At 42.8% G+C, this 22,810-nt stretch overlaps 1 protein-coding gene across 1 annotated transcript in view; it reads left to right on the top strand.

The window, feature by feature from the left end:
• Positions 1–22,810, top strand: part of DICER1 (dicer 1, ribonuclease III) — a gene marked incomplete in the record, with an annotated part of 1,877,097 nt that overhangs the window by 1,633,284 nt on the left and 221,003 nt on the right. The window contains 1 exon segment of the mRNA XM_044074618.1: positions 11,818–12,700. Within this exon segment, the coding sequence (XP_043930553.1) occupies positions 11,818–12,700 (883 nt within the window).

A 22,810-nucleotide genomic window follows, 5' to 3' on the forward strand; every position in this document is an offset into this window, starting at 1 on the left:
TGATTATTATTATTTATGTTTGTTTTATTAGCCCAGGTGGTGGATTAATCCTGTGGGCAATTGTCACATAACTTAGCTTTTTTTCTAGTTCAGCTCCACACAGATCTTTGTTCTCATCAGTGCATGACTAATTGCATATCCACTCTGTCTGACTTCTAGTTTATAACTCAAGTTGTTTCTGAAACTATAACCACTGTATCACTCTCTGTAATAGCTTATGATCACACACTGTTTGCCCTGCTTTCCCATAAATATGCATTGAAAATGTCTTACAGTTGTACAAAATTGCTGTCAGCTGTTGTGTCCAAAAATATCTGTATTGAAATGTTATGGAACCATTGATAACTGCTTTGTTTTTCTGCAAAATTCACTGCAGCCGTTCCACGTTCACTCTTAGAAACTTGTAACTGGATTATTCACATTAGAGTATTTCAGGGTGGGATATATATTGTACCTCTGAGCAGTTTTTTTTTTGTTAGTAATCACTCTTATACCATGCTATATAATGCTCCACTAATTTACTTAATAGTAAAGAATATTGCATTATGTTTTTAAATCTCATGTTCGTGTTTACCATGTAAAGGCAGTCTCATACCATAGTGCTGACTTTTCATATCTTCTCTCAATTCCAAAGGTAAATTATTGTGTGTGTGTGTGTGTGTGTGTGTGTGTGTGTGTGTACGTGCGCCTGCGTGCATGCATGTATGTCTAGTTTTGTAGTTTTTTTTGTTAAGCTTGATGTTGTATTGTCTTTCTATTGTAGTAAGACATTAAAGATATTCTAATAACGCTAGTAGAATTTTCTTTAGAGCATGCAGAATCCGCCTGTATATGATGAGCTCCTTGCAAATAGATCAGACTTGTAAATATTTAGTTAGTATTTTCAAACAGTCGCTGTTTTACATACACACAGTAAATGTTCATAGTTAGGAAACGCCACTGTTTACATACACACAGTGAATTGTTTTCACAACACTGTGCCTTTGTGAAGTCAGATGAACCAAACAGTCGCTGTTTTACATACACACAGTAAATATTCATAGTTAAGAAACAGCCTCTGTTTACATACACACAGTAAATGTTCATAGTTAAGAAACAGCCTCTGTTTACATACACACAGTAAATGTTCATAGTTAGGAAACGCCACTGTTTACATACACACAGTGAATTGTTTTCACAACACTGCCTTTGTGAAGTCAGATGAACCAAACAGTCGCTGTTTTACATACACACAGTAAATGTTCATAGTTAGGAAACAGCCACTGTTTACATACACACAGTGAATATTCATAGTTAGGAAACAGCCACTGTTTACATACACACAGTGAATTGTTTTCACAACACTGTGCCTTTGTGAAGTCAGATGAACCAAACAGTTGCTGTTTTACATAAACACAGTAAATGTTCATACTTAGGAAACAGCCACTGTTTACATACACACAGTAAATGTTCATACTTAGGAAACAGCCACTGTTTACATGCACACAGTAAATGTTCATACTTAGGAAACGGCCCCTGTTTACATACACACAGTAAATGTTCATACTTAGGAAACGGACACTGTTTACATACACACAGTAAATGTTCATACTTTTGAAACAGCCACTGTTTACATACACACAGTGAATTGTTTTCACAACACTGTGCCTTTGTGAAGTCAGATGAACCAGACAGTCGCTGTTTTACATACACACAGTAAATGTTCATAGTTAGGAAACAGCCACTGTTTACTTACACACACTGAATTGTTTTCACAACACTGCCTTTGTGAAGTCAGATGAACCAGTACAGCTTTAGCTTCTTTCCCAACTCTGTGGAACTGATTCTGAAATTATTTATGTTCACAAATAAGTAATTTCAGACCCAGTGGCAGTACCTGGTGGCCCGAAGAAGTAGCTTGCACATGGAAGGCTTTTTAACTTTCCTGCTTAGAATGTAAACAGTCGTTACATTACACTCTGCCTGTGGCAGATGTAAAAGCTGCACTTTCTTTGCTCAGGTTTTGGCTGATCTTGTACCGGGTGTTTTGTGTCATCCTTGTGCACTCAAACCAATGTCATGGCTCTCATCCACCACATGCTTGTATTTTGGTTGCAAAAGGTTTTTTTTCTTCTCCAGCTTTTATGTAATTTTTCCAGTGCAGGACATTTTTTCTCATGCTTATAACCAGACCTCAAAGAGAATTCTTTGTCAAACTTTTCATGCCTACCGTGACTCTCATGGCACTTTTTCACTCGGTGTCCTTTTTATATGTTTTGCGATCGCATACATCTGTACATGTTTATAACTTCTCATTTATCTCTTGTAATTAAGATGATGTAATTTCACTTGCTCTGTGTACATCCATTGCTTTATTTGACATTCAATCTCCTTGTCTTTCTTCTTTTATTACATTTAAGCTTTCAGTAGTAAGTCTAGTTACCTACTAACAAATGATGTAACTTGATAAACTCAGTTTTTGGCTTAGCTCTGTAATTTAGCTGTATAAGCATCAGTACTTGCAATGTCAGGAAGAAACAAATGTAGTTATGACTTTTTCTTCTTGACCCACAGTAACTCTGAAGCTTCTCTGTCATTACAGTTGCACTCCTTTCCTCCTTGCAAAACTGAAATGTGTTGTCCACTTCAAGTGTAAACTGAAATGTGTTGTCCACTTCCAAGTGTTTCTTGCCCTGTGACATCCAGAAAAACTGAACACAACACTGCTCCTTTTCAGACTTCTCAGCTGTTCTGTTCACAGGAATGAGTTTAATTTCTTGATCTGCTGTTTTTATTTCTTTGACAGCATACCTAAACTGAATGATTTTCTGGAGCTTTAGCTTCACCAGGTTCATACATTAAAATAAAACATTTTGCTTCACTTTTAATACTAATTAATGTCTGGGTTTTCTAAAATATATAATAATGAGAGCAGTTCAGTGGTGCAGCAGTTAGCATTGTTGCTTCATAGCAGGAAGTTCTCCTGTTCGATTCTCGGCTGGGGTGCCTTCTGTGCAGAGTCTGCATGTCCTCCCTGCATTCACGTGGGTTTCCTGAGGGTGCTCAGATTTTCCTCCCACATTCCAAAGACATGCATCTGGAGTGTTTCTCCCCGGGTCGCTACTGAAAATGAGCTCTGTTCCTGTTGGACTTTCCCGGTTAATAAATGTAAAATGAGCTCTGTTCCTGTTGGACTTTCCCGGTTAATAAATGTTAATAATCAGATACATGACCAAATGCTGTTCCCAGCTTTCTTTTTACCACAGTTTTGGCGCACACAAGAGTTGATAATAGGGTTTGTTCTGTAATTTTAGACTTTGTTAGAAGGTAATTCTAAAATTAGTGGCGCCTTAGTAAATGAACAGCTGTACGAACAGGTCTTTCTGAAACAAGGAATTTTGTAGCAGTCATCTCATACTAGAAAATCCATTTGTAAAATCTGATACTGGGTTTATATTATGCTTTTAGTCTGTTTGAACCCAGATTCGTGGCCCACATTCTGTGTCCTTTGACATCTTTACCAGTTAACTGGGTTGGGAGGTTGGCGTAATGGTTAAGGTGTTTACCTTACAGACACAAGGTGCATAGTTTGAATCTCACTTTAGGTAATTGACTTAGCTTCAAATGGCCCACAAGGGCATTTGGCCTAGTACTAATCTATGAACCTATGAATTTTTCTATAATCACCTCACTTAGGAGTTTCCCTCTGAAATTTTGTGCTGCTTTTCAATTTATAGACTGTAAGGAGACGTATGTGTTTATTGTCCAGAACCTGTCCTGATTAGTCTGCTTTGTGATTTTCATGTTCATTTTATGTCAGTAATTGAAGATCCAACATCAACGACTCACCTTTGACAGGTTCTTGGTTGAATTTATCTTTTCCGCCAGTCAGCCTTTCACAGAATTCAGAAAGATCTCATGCTTGGACACATGTCCGCACCTGTTTAGTGCATATTGAGATGTTACATGCTTCCCCTATTATTTCCATGTCCCAATACCCCTCATCCATCAGTTCCATGCAGGATGCATAAATGCCCCAGTATCCCTCACCCATCAGCCTTTGACAGAATTCAGGAAGATCTCATGTTTGGAGATATGTCCACACCTGTTTAGTGCATACTAAGATGTTGCATGCAGGATGCTTAAGTACCCCAGCACCCCTCACCCACAAGTTCCCTGCAGGATGCATTAAGTGCCTCAGTACCCCTCACCTATCAGTTCCATGCAGGATGCATAAGTGCCCCAGTACCCCTCACTCATCAGTTCTTTTTTATGTTGCTGTTATAATCTGTCTCTTGATCCTTCTGTCTTTGAAATTTTGTATTTACATACCTACAAGCAGTCACAGTGTCCATGTCAGAGAGTGATTGTGGGTTAACATAGACTTACCTAACACTTGGTATGTTTCAGGCACATTTCATGTCTACCTCTGCTTAGGCTTTTGTAGGGAGTCCAAGAATTTGAGAGACATTGTGAACTGGACTAGTGTAGCCCTGCCCTGCTTTGAAGAGACTTACCAGCTTATTTGGTACAGAACGGGCTCCATTCTTTCAGAAGAACCTGGCATTGTATCTCTCAAAGAGTGTTGCATTACCCATAGATCTAGTCCGTAAGGATGCCGTACAGGTGTCATAAAATCATCTTGGCCTCACTACTACAACTTCCAAGAAGGTTGATGCACTTTTAAGCTCTTACTTGATTGGGTAGTTTTTGAGGTATCCTTAGAACACTTATTTTGTGATGTCTTTGGTATAGCATCAGTCCCACAGAGCTTTGCATATTATTTGAATAGTGTAGGTATATGTGACTGCAGTATTCATTGTTATGGGATTGAGAAGGTGGTGGTCTGTTTTTGAGGTCAAATGGACCAGTTCCCCTTCCTTGTAGACTGTTTTGTGGTAGCTCCCATCCAGGGACTTCCTAGAAATGTTCCGGTAGAGGGCGCTTCATTGGCAGCAGTCTCAGAGGGTAACCATAAATTAGGAAAGTGTTTTTCTGATGCATTCTCATGAGGTAGTCTTTCTAATACCACAGTTAAACACTGTCCGGAGTCGGTCACTCCTGCACGTGTAGAGCCTAGGAGGGTCATGGCTTTGGATGGCTTGGTGAGCATGCTGCACAAGGCCAGTGTTAGGCTCTGCTGTTGCTGCTGAAGTTTAAAGTTACCACAATTTTCACTGTGCCTTTTTATCTCAGAGCAGTTATTCTTGTATTAAAGACCTCAGAGACAGTGCTGCTTCTAGGACCTCTCCATTTGGTCAGACATCCAGTCTGCCATGTGGTATTTGAACAAGCAAGGGGTTGCAAGTCTGTACCTTTGTTGGGGGGAGGATGCTTTTCTGATAGTGTACTGTATATAACAGATAGGGACATCTGTGTCTTGGCATGTCAAACTCCTTGGGAAGTGAAGATGCTGATTGACATTCTGAGCTGCTCCTACAACCACTTTCTGGAGCTGTGGTTTTAGAGGCTGTGCCTAGCCTGATTCCCTCACTACACCCCCCCTTTTGGAGCTGTGGGTGTTCTTCATGTTTCACTGTTGCAGTCATCACACTTAGGTGGTCTGCCTGCAGTTAGCCCTCAGTCGGCCCGAATACCAGAGACTTAGTATTTCTGCATCGGTTGATGTCGCTCCAGGAGTGATTTCAGGTTGTCAGGGGTATAAAAATAGGCAGCCGACACCATTACATCAGCCTTTCTTACTGAGGAGCCCGAAGCAGGAGCAATTCGCATGAGTGCCGCTCGGCTGCTACCTGAATTTTCATGTCCGAATTGAATCATCCTGAAGTCTTCTAAAGCTAAGTACCCCGTTGGGGATCCTTTTTTCTTGCTCTTACCGATGTCAGAAAAAGTTAACAATTGTCTCACCTGTGGAAAGCAAATACCACACCGAGATTTCCATTCTTACTGCGTCACCTGTTTAGGCCCAGACCACAACGTAACTCACTGTCTGTTTTGTGCCTTGTTCAACGCCCAAACTATTTGTTGTCGGGCCCTTATTGTCGCTAAATACCTTCATTCTCTATCTCCGTATTCCAAAATGGCTTCAGTAAGCCATCCTACTACCGATCTTTCGAAAAAATGTAAGGATAAAGACAGAGAGAGACTGCATAGGTCCAAAACTGCCAACGACTCTTCCGTTAAGCTAGTCGACAGTTTGCCGGAACTCAGTGAGGTGCTTTCGTAGCACCTAATGCCCGCTTCATTGGATTCGCAGGCCTCTACCAAGATCTGTTCGGAGTCCGGTATGCCGCAAGACTTCTTCAACTACGGAACTTGCAGATGTCTCTACCTTGGATGGGTCCGGAGCCGCTGAGCAGGCACCAACTTGTGAGGAACTTCTTCGCTCTACCGATATTCGACACAAACCGACCACTTCTTTCGTGTCTTCAGTTCTGTCTACAACTGCCAAGTTTCTAAGGCCAAGAGTACGAGCTACGCCTAAAAAACAGACAACCCAAACTCAAGCACCTGCTTCCTTGCCACATCATCAAATGCTTAAAATGGCAGAAGACCTTATTATGGGTTCTGGCTGGTGTCATTCTCAATCAATCTGGAAATATATTGCCAATTGATAAGTATATTTCTTGGCATTTTAACCTTTCAGAGTTCTGCATTGTCTTAATTTTGCCTGACTGAATTATTTTATATATTTTTTCTGGCATTATTTTATGTTTCTCATCTGTCCTGAAACTGTTTTTCCCCCTTCCACCATATTCTTGTAGAGTCGTTATAGTTGGTGGCTTTGCAGTTGCCCGCACCTACTGTACATTTTATCTGGGACACCCCTCCCAAACTGGTGTTCTCTCTACTTAATGCAGAGAGAACATTTGAGAAGGCCAACCCACTTAGGTTCGTAACCTCTCCTCCTCATTCCTCTCTCCTTGCACTTTATTAACAAAAAAAAAGAAATTGCACTTCATTTTGCTTTTGCCTCTTCTTAAAAGTACTCAATTGTATTTATTCTGCTACATTTATAACTGCTTGGTAGTAGCCTGATTAAATTGTAACTGCTATTCTAAGCCTTTCGGTTTAAGCGCTTCAGTTGTTTTACATTAAGGTGGTTTGTGGTCTGCACTGTTGTGGCAGGACAAGTGGCTTACATCCTTTTATGTTGGGAATTGCTGATTGAAGGCTCAGTGTTTGTTATTCTAAAAGTGTATTAGTTCTGGTTTAAGCACTTGGGCTTCAGGCCAGTTATTTTACATTAAGTAGGTTTGTGGTCTGCACTCTCGTGGGAGGAGAGGTTAGATTCTGCCCTTCTGAGCTGGGAATTTCTGGTTAAAGGATTATTGTGCCTGCTTATTTGAACTTTTTCTTTCTGAAATTGGTGTGCCTTGTTTGCTTGTAGCATAGACTAGATTCAGACATGCTGAATCTAGCGTTGTATAATTTGAGCACTAATCCAGGCCATCTTTTTTGGAGAAGGCTCCCCTGCACCCTAGTGGCAGGAGTGTGCAGTTAGAACTTGTCTGATCAAAGACTGCTGGAACAGGGCTCAGTTTTTAGATTTTTATTGGTTAATTTGTTTAAATCAGTTTGCTCATTTGCTACTGTTATATTAAAAAAAGGTATACTTTATGCATCGCCGCTTAGCTAGGGTTAAACTATTCCTGGTGCGATAAAGTCTGCTCTTCAAGTTTTCCCTTAGAACTAGCCAGTTTTTTTTAGTTTTAGCACTCAAATCTGTTTCTTTGAGCTCAGAACTTGTTCAGAACTTGTTGTAAGCACTAAATAAGCTACAAATTACTACATCACTCAACTTTCCTCACTTGTATAGAGAAAAACAGTTTTTAGTACTCAATAAATAAGTTCCTATCCAGGCATGTCTAAGGGTCAGTTCCCGGTGTTTTCTCCTGTCTACCTGATGAATCTGGACATCTTGGGGCAATGCAGCAGTTGCCTCATGTACACAGACAACCCTCTCCTCCTACCCCCCCCAACACTATAACCTGTGAGAGATGCACTTATATAGCCAAACTGGAAGTAAAGCTGTCTTCATCCAAGACTGGACTAGACAGTCAATAGGAGAAGCTAACCAATTGCACGACACCACACTCATCACGTAGTCCCTCAAAACCTACACAACCAAAACACACACATAGCAACACAAAACACACACCTACATTCACAGAGGCTCTCAATAAAAATCTACTCAAGCAACAAAGACCTCCAAAGCATAAACGCATGCAACCTCCACCCCCAACACAACCCAAATGACACATAGCCCACAGACTCAGTGTGCCACTCAACTACAGCCCATAAGGCATAACAACGTACCCAACACTCTATAGTCAGGCACAGTGCTGTTCCACTCACCAGGCTAAAGGAGGAGAAAGTTACTGTCAGCTGCCAACATAGTACAGTTGTGTACACTTACCATAAATGTAAATGTTCGAGTGTATTCACTGTTGCAGTCCTAGTTTCCCTCCATCCAGCCCCCTTCTCTCTCTCTCTTTTTCTCTCTTCTCTGTGTATATTACTCACCCTTTGCAGGGGTATTGGTACTGGTATTTACTTTTTACTGGTGGTGATTTTCCCACCATAGCTCAGTTCCCTGTTGGGGGGCTCCTGACATTTGGGGCAAGAAAAACTGATGTAATGGCATCGGCTACCTGTTTTTATACCCCTGACGACCTAACGTCAGTCCTGACAGCAACCGACACAGAAATACTAAGTCTCTGCTATTCGGTCCGACTGAGGTCTACCTGCAGGCAAATAACCCAAGTGTGATGACTGCAACAGTGAATACACTCGAACATCTGCATTTATGGTAAGTGTACACAACTGTACTTTTTAGAGCCTGTGCCTAGTCTGATTCTCCCAGACGTGGGGTTTCCACAGATGAGCTTGTTTGCCACATGAGATAGTGCGATCCTCCTGCATTCTTTGAAGTGTAATGTGGCAAAGAGGAAGTAGAGGTTGATTTGTTTATCATTTAAAACATAGGAGTTCTCTACACATCCCTGATATTTCTGCTTGTTCCATGTTTCATGAGAAACCGTAGGAAATAAAGTGCAAAACATATTGCTTTCACCTTTTTATGGGTAAGAAGGTCATAATTTATAGTACTGTGGCCCGTGGCTCTGCGGCAACTGGCTCTTCCTAGCAAAGGTCCCCTTTACAGCTGGAGTGGCAACTGACTCTACCTACTTGATGCTGCAAATTCCACTGATCCCACCAAATTTGCCAGGCTGAGGTCTCATAGGTTATTGAGGTTGTGAGGAAACCCCGAGTTCCACTTTTATAGCATTCATAGAAGTTTCCAAGGCTGTTTAATATAACAACTACATACACCTTGCAATACCCACATACAGGCTTTATCTCTAAATGAGAAGGTTCTCACTTTGGATGGAAATCAGCACCTTGTACTATTTCAGGCAGTCTGCTTATAGGCGATACTGATTTTTCTCAAGCCTCTGTGTGATTTTGACCTATTCCATGATTAAGGAAGAGAGCCTGATTATTTATCTCCTTTGCTTTGTTGAGGTATCCAGGCAGGCATTATCCAGGTGACTTGTCTTCTGCGTTATTGCTTACTAGATAGAAGTGTAGTCCACCAGAGGAGTGGTTGCTTCTACTGTGTGCATCAGATATGTTTCCACTGCAAGCATTTGTCCCATGGCCATTTTGGTGCACATATTCCCAGTTATTGCTGTTCCAGCCAAGAGCCTCAGAGTCGGATCCCCTTTATTCTTATCTCTGGCTTTTGCCTCTCAGTTGATTTACTGCCTGGAGTCTAGCCCATCCAGGGGACCCATAATGGAGAATTTTCTGTATATCAGCTGATAATGGCTATATTCTTTATATCTAACAGGGAGAAACAACCCTTATGTGGTCAAGTTTATCCTCCCTCAATCCAACCACTATTTTCAAAGGTCCTTATCTTTAAGGCTAGTATTTATTTGTATATTACTTGCTGTTAGTGTAGGTGCAAATATTCATTGTTTGCAGATTTGTAGGAAAGTGTTCACTGTTATCTAGGAGGTGAGCTGGCAGGTATGGGGATGACCACACTTATTTACCCAGTACATGGTATTATGGCATGCATAGAGTGCAATGAAAACTGATTTGTCCCCTTCCTGATTTCTTATTTCTTTGCATGTTTGTCACACACAAATGTTTCAGATCATCATACAAATTTAAGTATTAGACAAAGATAACCCAAGTAAACACAAAATGCAGTTTTTAAGTGATGACTTTATTTATTAAGGAAAAAAAATATCCAAACCTGCATGGTCCTATGTGAAAAAGTAATTGCCCCCCCTTGTTAAATCATGAAGTAACTGTGGTTAATCACATTTTTGGGAAAGCTGAGTTCAATTTCACTAGCCACACCCAGGCCTGATTACTGCCAGACCTGTTGAATCAAGACATCACTTAAACAGAGCTTGTCAGACAAAGTGAAGTAGGCCAAAAGATCCCAAAAAGGAAGACATCATGCCGCGATCTAAAGAAATTCCGGAGCAGATGAGAAACAAAGTAATTGACATCTGTCAGTCTGGAAAAGGTTACAAAGCCATTTCTAAAGTTTTGGGACTCCTGCGAACCACAGTGAGAGCCATTATCCACAAGTGGCGAAAACATGGACCAGTGATGAGCCCTCCCAGGAGTGGCCAGCCTACAAAAATTACCCCAAGAGTGCAGTGACGACTCATCCAAGAGGTCACAAAAGAACCCAGAACATCTAGAGAACTACAGGCATCACTTAAGGTCAGTGTTCATGACTCAACCATAAGAAAGAGACTGGGCAAAAATGGCATGCATGGCAGAGTTCCAAGATGAAAAACACTGCTGATCAAAAATAACAAAGACTCATCTCACTTTTGCCAAACAACATCTTGATGATCCCCAAGACATCTGGGGAAAATATTCTGTGGACTGATGTTGAACTTTTTGGAAGGTGTGCATCCTGTTACATCTGGCGTAAAAGTAAAACAGCATTTCAGAAAAAGAACATCATGCCAACAGTCAAACATGGTGGTGGGTAGTGTGATGGTCTGGGGCTGCTTTGCTGCTTCTGGACCTGGATGACTTGCTGTGATTGATGGACCCATGAATACTGCTCTCTACCAAAGAATCCTGAAGGAGAATGTCCGGCCATCAGTTTGTGACCTCAAGCTGAAGCGCACTTGGGTTCTGCATCAGGGCAATGATCCAAAACACACCAGCAAGTCCACCTCTGAATGACTTAACACAACAAAATGAAGGTTTTGGAGTGGCCTAGTCAAAGTCCAGACTTGAATCCAATTGAGATGCTGTGGCATGACCTTAAAAAGGCAGTTCATGCTCAGAACCCATCCAATATGGCTGAATTAAAACAATTCTGCAAAAAAGACTGGGCCAAAATTCCTCAACAGCGATGTGAAAGACTCATTGCCAGTTATCGCAAATGCTTGATTGCAGTTGTTGCTGCTAATGGTGGCACAACCAGTTATTAGGTTTAGGGGGCTATTACTTTTTCACATTGGGCCATGTAGGTTTGGATAGTTTTTTTCCCTAATAAATAAAATCAACACTTAAAAACTGCAGTTTGTGTTTACTTGGGTTATTTTTGTCTTAAATGTATGTTTGTTTGATGATCTGAAACATTTAAGTGTGACAAACATGCAAAAAAATAAGAAATCAGGAAGGGGCCAAATACTTTTCCATTGCACTGTATGTCCTTGAACCCAGGCACTTAATGAATTTTGTCAGAAGCTTTCTGTTGGAAAGGATGCCCCTTACCAAGAAATTTTAAAGCAGAGCTGAAGAGGCCAGCTGTTAACAGTAAGAACATAATTGTAGTTTTTGTTATGCAAGTCACATTTGTTAAAAATGTTTTGTTTTGTCTCGTAGATGAAAGATAATGGGATGTCTAGAGATAAGTTGGAAGAAGACTTTGATGAGGATGATGAAGACTTGATGTGGAGACCAACAAAGGAAGAGATTGACTTTGAAGATGACTTGTTTGAATATGACCAAGAGCATATCAAATTCATTGACAACATGTTGATGGGGTCAGGTGCATTTGGAAAGAAGATCTCGCTGCCAACCTTTCCTCCTGCTGCTGATATGGGTTACGAATGTAAACCACCTAAAAAATCTCCTATGAATAACTTTCATCTCTCCTCTGATGTGGATGACTTTGATTATAGTTCTTGGGATGCTATGTGCTATCTTGACCCCAGTAAAGCTGTTGAGGAGGACGATTTTGTGGTTGGATTTTGGAATCCATCTGAGGAGAACTGTGGAGTTGATGCGGGAAAACAGTCCATCTCATATGACTTGCATACTGAACAGTGTATTGCCGACAAAAGTATTGCAGATTGTGTGGAGGCCCTGTTGGGATGCTACTTGACCAGCTGTGGTGAGAGAGCTGCCCAGCTCTTCCTTTGTTCCTTAGGACTGAAAGTGCTTCCAGTTCGCAAAAAATCAGACTGTGATAATGACCAGCAGCTCAGAACTCAAAAACAGGGCACACAACCAACCAGTCTTCTTGAGAACTGTGTTAGCACTTCTAGTGCCAGTTCTGAGATGCCATCCTGTAAGGAAATGGAATATGGCTGCCTAAAAATTCCTCCGAGATGCATGTTTGATCACCCAGATGCTGAAAATACCTTAAAGCACCTTATTTCAGGATTTGAAAATTTTGAAGAAAAAATTAACTACAGGTTCAAGAATAAAGCTTATCTTCTGCAGGCATTCACACATGCATCATATCACTACAACACAATTACTGGTAAGGACTATGGATCATGGTCTTGTCTTGTATTTCACAACAGATTGTCTCTGATAAGCATGTCTGAAACATCATGCTGCCTTTCAGCTAGGTACCCTCAGTTAGAGTGACTAGGGTCAGAAAGACAACTTGGCAGAGGTCTCTTAATGGTGTGGCAGAGTAATGCAGAAGGGTAACAGGATGCATGATGTTAGATGTTCATAGGCTGTCCTTAAGTGTATGTGTGATGGTAGTGCATTCTTTGAAGCTGATTGATACAGCTCCTGGAGGACTTGCCTGCAATTAAATCAAAGCAAGACTGTAGCAGAATGCCACTGCTTTGGTCCTTCATGAGTCACCTTGTACATCGATCCCCCCCCCACACTCAGCCTTTACATCAGTTTCTGCACTTCTTACTTTCTAAATGTAATACACTTCAGTTCTGACGATACTAGGTATTTTTTCCTTACTTAATGCTACAAGGCATTTGACAACATCTCCAAGCTAGCGTAGTTAGTAAGCCTAATGCATTACAAATAGATCATGTGGAGTAAGAAGGATACCAAATTAGCTAACAGACAGAACCCACGTTGTATGGATAGCTGAGGCTTAATAGAAAATAAGTTGAACAGTAGTGTCGCACAGCACTCAGACTAAACAAGACTACAGATGAGTGTAAACTAGGAGTCATTGTCAAGTTCTCTGATGCTATAACACTTCAGCAAGAACTTACTCATGTAAATATTTGTACTAAAACCAGCTCAAATTAAATGCTGAAAAGTGCAATATTGTCACATTTGGTAAACATTCCCTTGACAGCATACAACTTAGACATCACTCCACTCCAAAATAAGAATGTTGTTAAAGACCATCTGCATTCAACAATGTTGCAATGAATGCAACAATCTGCATTCAAACTGGAACCTTAGTTTGAGAGACAGCCTTACAAGACTATCTGCAAATATATAGAGCTGAGTATATTTTTCTGTATTATTCTGTATTATAGAGTTAAATTGTTGCTTAGGTATCTGTTGCCTTACTGCTCTGCAAATATATAGAGATCAGTATATATTTTTTTGGCTTTAATTTGCACATTCCTCACATCTGTGTTGAAACTGTTTTTCCCCAACCCCCCTCCCTGTTCTTGGTTGTAGTTTAAATTTGGTGGCTTTTGCAGTGCCCGCCCCACTGTAGATTTGATCTAGGACACTCCCCCAGTCCCATCTCTTTACCGCATTCTACCTAATAAACCCTTTCTGCACTTGCTTTTAGTCCTTTTTAATTTAATTACATTTTTTCAAACTGTGTGTGGACTAATATTGCTACATATTCAAGTGTGCCAGCTTGCACTGCATGAGAATTGTTTTTACTACTGCTTTTGCTACTTTTCTGAAAAAAAAAAATTATCTGCTTTTACTGTATTTGTGTTTCTTCCTACTTTATTTTGCTTTTGCGTCATCTTAAAAGTACTCAGTTGTATTTATTACTGCTTGGTGTAACTCATTCTAAGCCTTTTAGTTTAAACACTTGGGCTTCAGACCAGTTGTTTTACATTAAGAAGGTTTGTGGTCTGCACTGTAGTGGCAGGACAGGTAGCTTATATCCTTCTAAGTTGGGAACTGCTGATTGAGGGCTCAGTGTCTGTTATTCTAAAAGTGTATTAATTCTGGTTTAAGCACTGGGGCTTCAGGCCAGTTATTTTACATTAAGAGGGTTCGTGGTCTGCACTCTTGTGGGAGGAGAGGCTGGACTCTGCCCTTCTGAGCTAGGAATTTTTGGTTGAAGGCTTATAGTGCATGCTTCTTACTGAAATTGGTACACCTTGTTTGCTGTAGCATAGACTAGATTGTTTGTATAACTTGAGCACTAATCCAGGCATTCTTTAAAGTATTCAGTTGTATTTATTACTGCTTGGTAGTAACTTGATTAAAGTGTGTAGCTATCATTCTAAGCCTTTTGGATTAAGCACTTGGGCTTCAGACCAGTTGTTTTACATTAGGAAGGTTTGTGGCATGCACTGTGGTGGCAGGACAGGTAGCTTACATCCTTCTAAGTTGGGAACTGCTGATTGAGAGATCAGTGTCTGTTATTCTAAAAGTGTATTAGTTCTGGTTTGCTTCAGACCAGTTGTTTTACATTAGGAAGGTTCGTGGTCTGCACTCTTGTGGGAGGAAAGGCTGGACTCTGCCCTTCTGAGCTGGGAATTTCTGGTTAAAGGTTTATAGTGCCTGCATATTTGAACTGTTTATTACTGAAATTGGTACACCTTGTTTGCTGTAGCATAGACTAGATCCAGGCCTGCTGAATCTAGCTTTGTTTGTATGCTTGTTGTTTGTTTGCTTGTTATTTCCCTGGAACGCTAATTCCACCTAAAATGTGGCTTTTCAGTGCTTCTGTGGATCCCTAGTGATATCTGCATTGCTTACTGTACTTATTTCCTTGTTTCACTAGAAAGAAAGTTATTGTTTGTCGTTTTTGCATTTAAGTTACCTGTAACACATTGCACTTAAGTTACCTGGCACTTGCTCACTAAAGCAATTATATAAGTCAGCACTAAAAAATTAAAAGCACTACACCCTCACAAACACCTCTTGAGTACCTTGTTCCCCATTGGCCCTTGTTTTCAATTATAAAGGAATTCCCAATACTATTCTAGCATGTCCAAAGGTCAGTTGTCAATCTCCTCTCCGGTCCAACTGGTGAATCTGGGAATCTTGAGGCAATGTTACAACTGCCTCATGTACACAGACAACCCTCTCCTCCTCCCAACAAATTCCAACACATGTGAGAGATACAACCATATAGCCAAACTGGAGGCTAAGTTCTCTCAACTCAGTACTGGCATAACCAGTCAGGAGGAGAAGGAAACCACACTCACTACAATTCCAGTCTCACATAGACCTACCACGACAGCAAACCAAACACATAATCACACAAAAACATACTCGGAGGCTCTAAATAAAGATCTGCCTAAGCAGCAGAGACCTCCAAAGCAGACACCCAAGAAACCGCTACCCCAAAACAAAACACGTGCAACACATATCTCAAAAAGCCAGTGTGCCGAACAGTCACAGCCCTTAAGGCTAAACAACACACCTGATAAACTTGTAATAGGTGACTCTATCGTCAGGCACACTGACGTCCCGCTCACCAAGTTGAACAAGGAGAAGGTCACGGTGAGCAGCCTGTCGGGCGCTAGGATCCGCCACATAACACAAGCAGTCAGGTCACTCCAAGGCAAGTACAAATATGACTCAGTCATTGTCCATGCTGGTGTGAATGACCTGAGACGTACCTCCCTGGACTACATGAAAAGAGATGTAGAGGAGCTCTCTGAGCATGTAGCCCAGGCCAGTATGACCCTGACCTTGAGTAGCATCTTACCCTCACCAAGAATGATGCCACAATATGAAGACAAGATGATCAATTTCAACAATTGGCTTAAGTATTGGTGTCATTCAAAGGGGATCCAATGCCTGTCAGCCTGGGATGATATGCTCGACAAGCCACGATGCTTCGCTAGGGACGGCTTGCACCTGTCGCCCCTGGGCTTTCGGATATTGGCAAAGGCTCTTGCTACCCCCATAGTGCCTTTTTTAGGCAAGGCTCAAAAGACAAACCCACCTCCATAGGTATCACAAGGGATAAGAAACTAAGAGTAATGCTACTCAACGCCAGAAGTCTAAACCTCAAGATGCACGCACTCGAAACTCTCCTTAGCATGGAGAACATCGATATCTGTGCAGGAACAGAAACCTGGTTCAGGGCTCCCGAGAGCACCCCAGCACTATCAGGTTATACCTCATACCATGCTTTTCGGTCCCAAAACTTGGACTGAACCACAAAAGGAGGGGGAGTATCAATATTCATCAAAGATACCCACACCTCCAGGTTGGTGGCACAGCACGAAGCATCAGAGACTATCCATGTGCAACTAACAGTGGGAAAAACTGCCTTCCAGTTTATAGCCTGCTACAGACCACCCTCCCAAACCCAGGAACCCCACTCGGCATGCCTGAGAACACTGGAAAATATGAAGGTCTCTCCAAACACCATTATATTGGGCGACTTCAACTACCCGAACATAGACTGGGAGCATTACTCTAGCTCCAACACCCTAGCCCAAAGGTTCCTAGAATTCATAAACTCAAATGCTGTGGAACAACTTGTTACCACTCCCACAAGTGGGGAAAACATACTGGACCTGATCATCACCAACATGGGGACTCTATGCTCCAGACCAGAAGTGTATCCCTCACTGGTAAGATCAGACCATAAACTAATCTCACTGGATATTCACATCCCGACCCCACCCCCTGCCCAGAAAACCACAGTGAAAAACTTCTCTAGAGCAAATTTCACACTCCTCAAAACCGAGGTGGAATCCTTCAAAGCCCCCGGGCCTGTGGAAAATACTGCCCAGACCGCAGAATCCTTTATAAGTGCATTCTATGAACACCTTCAGGAATGCATGGATCATGCAATCCCAAATAAAACCAAGACCCAATCCTCCAAAGGCAGACATCCTGTCTGGTGGACCCCAGCCATAAACAAACTATACAATCGAAGGAGGAAGCTACTACACGATAGAGCAAAATCCCAAAAAGGGAAGGCATCTCTGATCAGTATTAGCAATAAACTACGGGCACTCATAAAATCATCTAAGGCCAGCTTCGAGAAAAAAATTGCACAGGACACTAAGGATAATCACAAGGCTTTCTTTAGTTATGTTACGAACCTGGGTGGGAATTCCCAGATATGCTCAGAATTAGTCCAAAATGACAAAAAGTACACCGAACCCACAGACATTGCCAATATCCTAGCTGACAGGTTCAGTGCAAACTTCGCCCCCCCCCCCTCCCCACCAAAAGGGCAAATCTCTATCCCAGCAGAGTGCTGCCCCCCTGACATCTCAGATGCTCAGGTAAGAGCCGCCCTCTCCAAAGCAAAAAACACAGCATCAGTGGGACCAGACGGTGTCCCGGGCTGCGTCCTACATGAACTCCAAGAAGAGCTAAACCCAAACATAAAACTACTGTTCAATCTCAGCCTTACTGCAGGATATGTACCCAAAGAGTACAGCAACAGTGGTCCCTCTCCACAAAGGTGGTGCCTCAACGGACCCTGGGAACTATCGCCCCATAAGCCTGACTAGCTTGGTCTGCAAAGCTATGGAAAGGATCATCATGGACCTCATAAATAAAGATATTGGGGACCTACAGACACTAGATCCTGCCTCTTAAACCTGGTCAACTTCTTTGAAACAATCACCAAGGCCATTGACAAAGGGAAGGTGGTCCACACAGCCTACCTGGACCTCGCAAAAGCCTTCGATACAATACCCCACTCAGGCATTATAGATAAGCTCACCAGCTTAAATATAAACCCCTATGTCACTAGATGGGTTGCAAACTGGTTCAAGGACAGAACCCACATGGTTAGAATTGCTGGAGCCATGTCAGACACCAAACCAGTTACAAGTGGCGTCCCACAAGGCTCAGTGCTGGGACCTCTCTTGTTCGGTATATATTTCTTGGAGGTACAGGCCAACACGGAAGGACTGTGGCTGACCAAGTTCGCAGATGACTGCAAACTGGGCGCCATAATCGACTCTCCAGCTGACACAAGCATCCTCCAAAAGGGCCTCATAGAAGCAGACAACTGGTGCCAGAGCCATGGCCTCAAGCTAAACGCCAAAAAGTGTATAGTCATCCCCTTTGGCAAAAACAAAGTGCCCACAAATTACCACATAGGTGGTAATCCATTAAGTACAGAAGAAGTAATTAGGGACCTGGGGACCCAAGTTGATAGCAATCTTTAATTTGACAACCACGTGGCCAAAGTGGTTAGAAAAACATTTTCTATAGCCCACCTAATCATGAAGGGATTCACATCTAGATTAGGGGAGGTCATCATGCCTCTTTACTCATCCCTCATCAGGCCCATAATCGAGTACAATGCCCCTTTTGGGATGTACCTTACCAAACACCTGCAGCAACTGGGAAGACCCCGAAAGTACCTCGCCAAGAGGATCAAAGGGCTCAGACAGATGCCATATGCTGCCTGGTTAAAGAAACTCCAGCTCTACTCAGTGGCATACCACCTGTTCAGAGGTGATCTGTGCCTGATGTATAAAGTCATGTCCAACCCAGAATTAAGGGACATGCTGCACCTCAAAAAATCCAAATCCCATCGAGCTACATGCTCGAGAGACTTGAACCTCAGCACTGAAATAAATAGGACATGCTGGAGGGACAGTTTCATAACCCAGAGGCTCCCTTCACTCTGGAATAAAATCCCAGTCCAGGTTAGGCAGAGTCCCTCATTGACTCTCTTCAAGAGGAATCTTGATGAGTGGATGGGAGATCGTAGGTTTATCCCGGGTATCACTTCTGTGTCACTGTTATACAGAGGTGCGCACAGTATGCTAACCTCGAAAAAGAGCATAGCAAAATTAATTTAAAATGGGTGGTGAAAGCCAAACATACTCTGGCTAGGCTTATAAATGCCCTAGGGCAGATAGCCTAGTATGAACCTATGAACATTGAAACTTTGGTTATTCCCTCTGATCGTCATGGAACAGCAGGAGGTACAAAACTGTTCTTAGCACTGATACTTGCCAACAGAGTATCAGCCAGATCTAAAGAGGTCATTGTTCCCTTGTTTTCAGCATTGGTTTGGCCAGTTATTGAACACACTGTCTCCTTTGGGGTGCATTTCACTTGACATATTAAGCAACTAGAAAGGTCCCAAGTAAGAACTTCACTGGCTTAAATATCCTAAACTACCAGAAAAGACTGTGGAAGCACTCTCTTTATTCTGTGTCGTACTGAGATCAGAGGGGGGAGGTCTGTGCCTTGCCTTGTCTTTCATGCATTTATAGGACCCAGATGTCCTGGAAATATTGTATTTCCCCAAATCAGATAGTTCCCCCATCTCTGGAATAGTCTCCATGATGAATCAGCAATGTAATACATTCTTCATTCACACTGGAACTTGATGATTGCATGGGTATTAACAAATCTAGTGTGACTGGCCTAGCCCTCCATGAAAAAAGAAGTACAGTCTAAGGGTGGGTACTGGCAATGCTTTAATGGTCACAAGACTCGGTTGTCTTGTATTTGTTATGATAAGTATCTGACTATATCAGATCTTAATTCCTAGTCCATGCTTTTTTGTGAACTTTGATGGCCTGTTTTTTCTTCTTTCTTGTAGCACTTTCTTGGTTGCATTTTTTCCACCTGGTCTAATGCTTCTTTATCTTGTTGTTGCTATCTCTGTATGGGTGAATCTTGTGGGAACAAGATAAGACAGGAGATGATTAACATTGTGTTTGCCTTTATACTGATATGTGGAGACATTTGGAGGTGAGTGATGTAAGCTCAATATAGGAATGAAGGGGCTGACCTCTGAAGCTCTGGCCTGATGCAAGTATATGCCTGTGGCAGAGTTCCCTGAATTTATAACTGCAGCAGTGTCTAAACACAAACATCTACAGTTAAGGTACATTGATGACACAGCTGTACTTTCCTGGAAGGCAAACTTGCTCTTTAATAAGAACAGTTTACTCCATCAAACGTCTTTTCTAGTTCCAAGCTAATTATGTACAAGTGTGCTGTCCTTCTATTCCCATGTTGCAGTATTCATACTGTGGGATTTACAGCCTTCAGGTGACCCGACATAGGCTCCTATAAAAAAGCTTAAGCCTGGCTGCTGTAGGTGTGTGGGACGTCACATGTAGGGCCATAAACCTTGGAGTATAAATGTGACGTCGGCACGCACAGACCCCAGAACTTTTCACCCGCAGACGATGATTACTTCGACCGCTTGGCTCCTATGTCCGAAGACCTCTAAAGATAAGTACCCCATTGGGGTTTTTTGCCTTTTCGTACTTTCTTAAGCTTTAGCTTGGTTGCTGTAGCTTTTTTCAAGCCGATGTCAGAGAAAAAGAGTAAATGTAGTTGCGGGCACCAGATTCCACACAAAGACTCCCACAAACTGCTGTGTCTTTTGCTTAGGTAAGGAGCACGACCACAAGGCCTGCTCTATTTGCCAATCCTTCGTACCCAAGACCTTATGCAGCCGTCTGTCTGCGTTAAGTCTATTTCTAGAAAACCAAAGCCTTAAATGCCTCGTGCTTAGGACTGATCCAGAGTTGGCCGCCCAAGCTGAACAACTGCAGAAGAAGGCCAAGGTTTGCAGGCCTTCTCCAGATGCCACTCTTGCCTTCGGATGTCCCATCGACTACCATTCTAGAGCCCGAGGAACACTCTATTAATTCGGTTCTGATGGCTCCTCTAGAAGAGGCCATGTCAGTACCCATGGACCGCACATCAGTGGAGTTGATTCAGATGTCGGCCATAACTGATGTCAATGGGGGAACTATCGCCGGACCGGCCAACCGAGACCTCTCCTGCACTGGCACAGGCCTCTGTTTCCTTACCCACCCAGGTGCACACTCAACCTAAAAGGAAGCAGAAAACTAAATACTTGAGCCCGACACCTCCTGCAGCCCCTAGACTGGGAGTCTTCACTTCCTCCATGATGCAGGCCTTTATGGCTCTTAGGCCTACAGGTCCTACTCCCACCAGCATCTCTGTACTGAGTCCTAGGCCGGCTTCTGCCTCCTCCCTGCCTGTAGCATCTACTCAGCAAACAGTTACCCAGGAAGACCCAGAACAAACTTATTCCTCCTCTGAGGAATCTGCCTCCTATGTTTCACAGATTGCCTCTCCCGTAGACTGTTACTCACCTAAAGAAGACTCTATTGTGGGGGGACTCCCCACCTGAGGACTTATCATTTGGGGAGACTATCTCAAAATTGAAAGAGTATTTCAAGTGGGATACTTCTTTAGTCTCTGAAACCCAGAAAAATACTTTGATCTTCTACAGCTTGACCCCCCTTCACCTTTAGCCATCCCTCCAGTACTCCCAACTTTCTTGGATGGCTTCACTTCACCCCTAAGAGGCCGGATAGGTTTTACAAAATCCCTGATGACTACATGTTCCTCATTAAACCACCTTAGGCCAACCCAGCTGTTACTGCATTATCCCCAGACAGTCTAGGCAGTTGCCTTCTGCTTCCGTACTGCCATCTGATAAAGACAGCAAAACCATGGACAGGATAGGGGAAAAAGATGTATACCACCTCTACCCTGACTTTCAGGGCTAAAAACTACCAAACTCGCATGGTAAAATATACCTGAGACCTAGTTTCTCAGGCCTCCACCTTGTTGGCTACCACCCCAGACTGTCCAGCCAAGTCTGACATTTCCTCCAAATTGTGACTGGCCACCCAGGTAGCCAGATATTCTATCCACTGCAGCTATGATGCTGCAGAAGTAGTTGCTAGATCTGCTGCCACTTCTTCCACCTTGTGCAGATACTCCTGACTCCCAGATCTGCTGCCACTGCTTCCACCTTGTGCAGATACTCCTCCCAGATCTGCTGCCACTGCTTCCACCTTGTACAGATACTCCTGACTCCCAGATCTGCTGCCACTGCTTCCACCTTCAGCACATACTCCTGACTCCCAGATCTGCTGCCACTGCTTCCACCTTGTGCAGATACTCCTGACTCCCAGATCTGCTGCCACTGCTTCCACCTTGTGCAGATACTCCTGACTCCCAGATCTGCTGCTACTGCTTCCACCTTGTACAGATACTGCTGACTCCCAGATCTGCTGCCACTTCTTCCACCTTGTGCAGATACTCCTGACTCCCAGATCTGCTGCCACTGCTTCCACCTTGTGCAGATACTCCTGACTCCCAGATCTGCTGCCACTGCTTCCACCTTGTGCAGATACTCCTGACTCCCAGATCTGCTGCCACTGCTTCCACCTTCAGCACATACTCCTGACTCCCAGATCTGCTGCCACTGCTTCCACCTTGTGCAGATACTCCTGACTCCCAGATCTGCTGCCACTGCTTCCACCTTGTGCAGATACTCCTGACTCCCAGATCTGCTGCCACTGCTTCCACCTTGTACAGATACTCCTGACTCCCAGATCTGCTGCCACTTCTTCCACCTTGTGCAGATACTCCTGACTCCCAGATCTGCTGCCACTGCTTCCACCTTGTGCAGATACTCCTCCCAGATCTGCTGCCACTGCTTCCACCTTGTACAGATACT

This window comes from Protopterus annectens, chromosome 6.part0 (assembly GCF_019279795.1).
Source record: "Protopterus annectens isolate FY-2018-M chromosome 6.part0, PAN1.0, whole genome shotgun sequence".
NCBI lineage: Eukaryota > Metazoa > Chordata > Ceratodontiformes > Protopteridae > Protopterus > Protopterus annectens.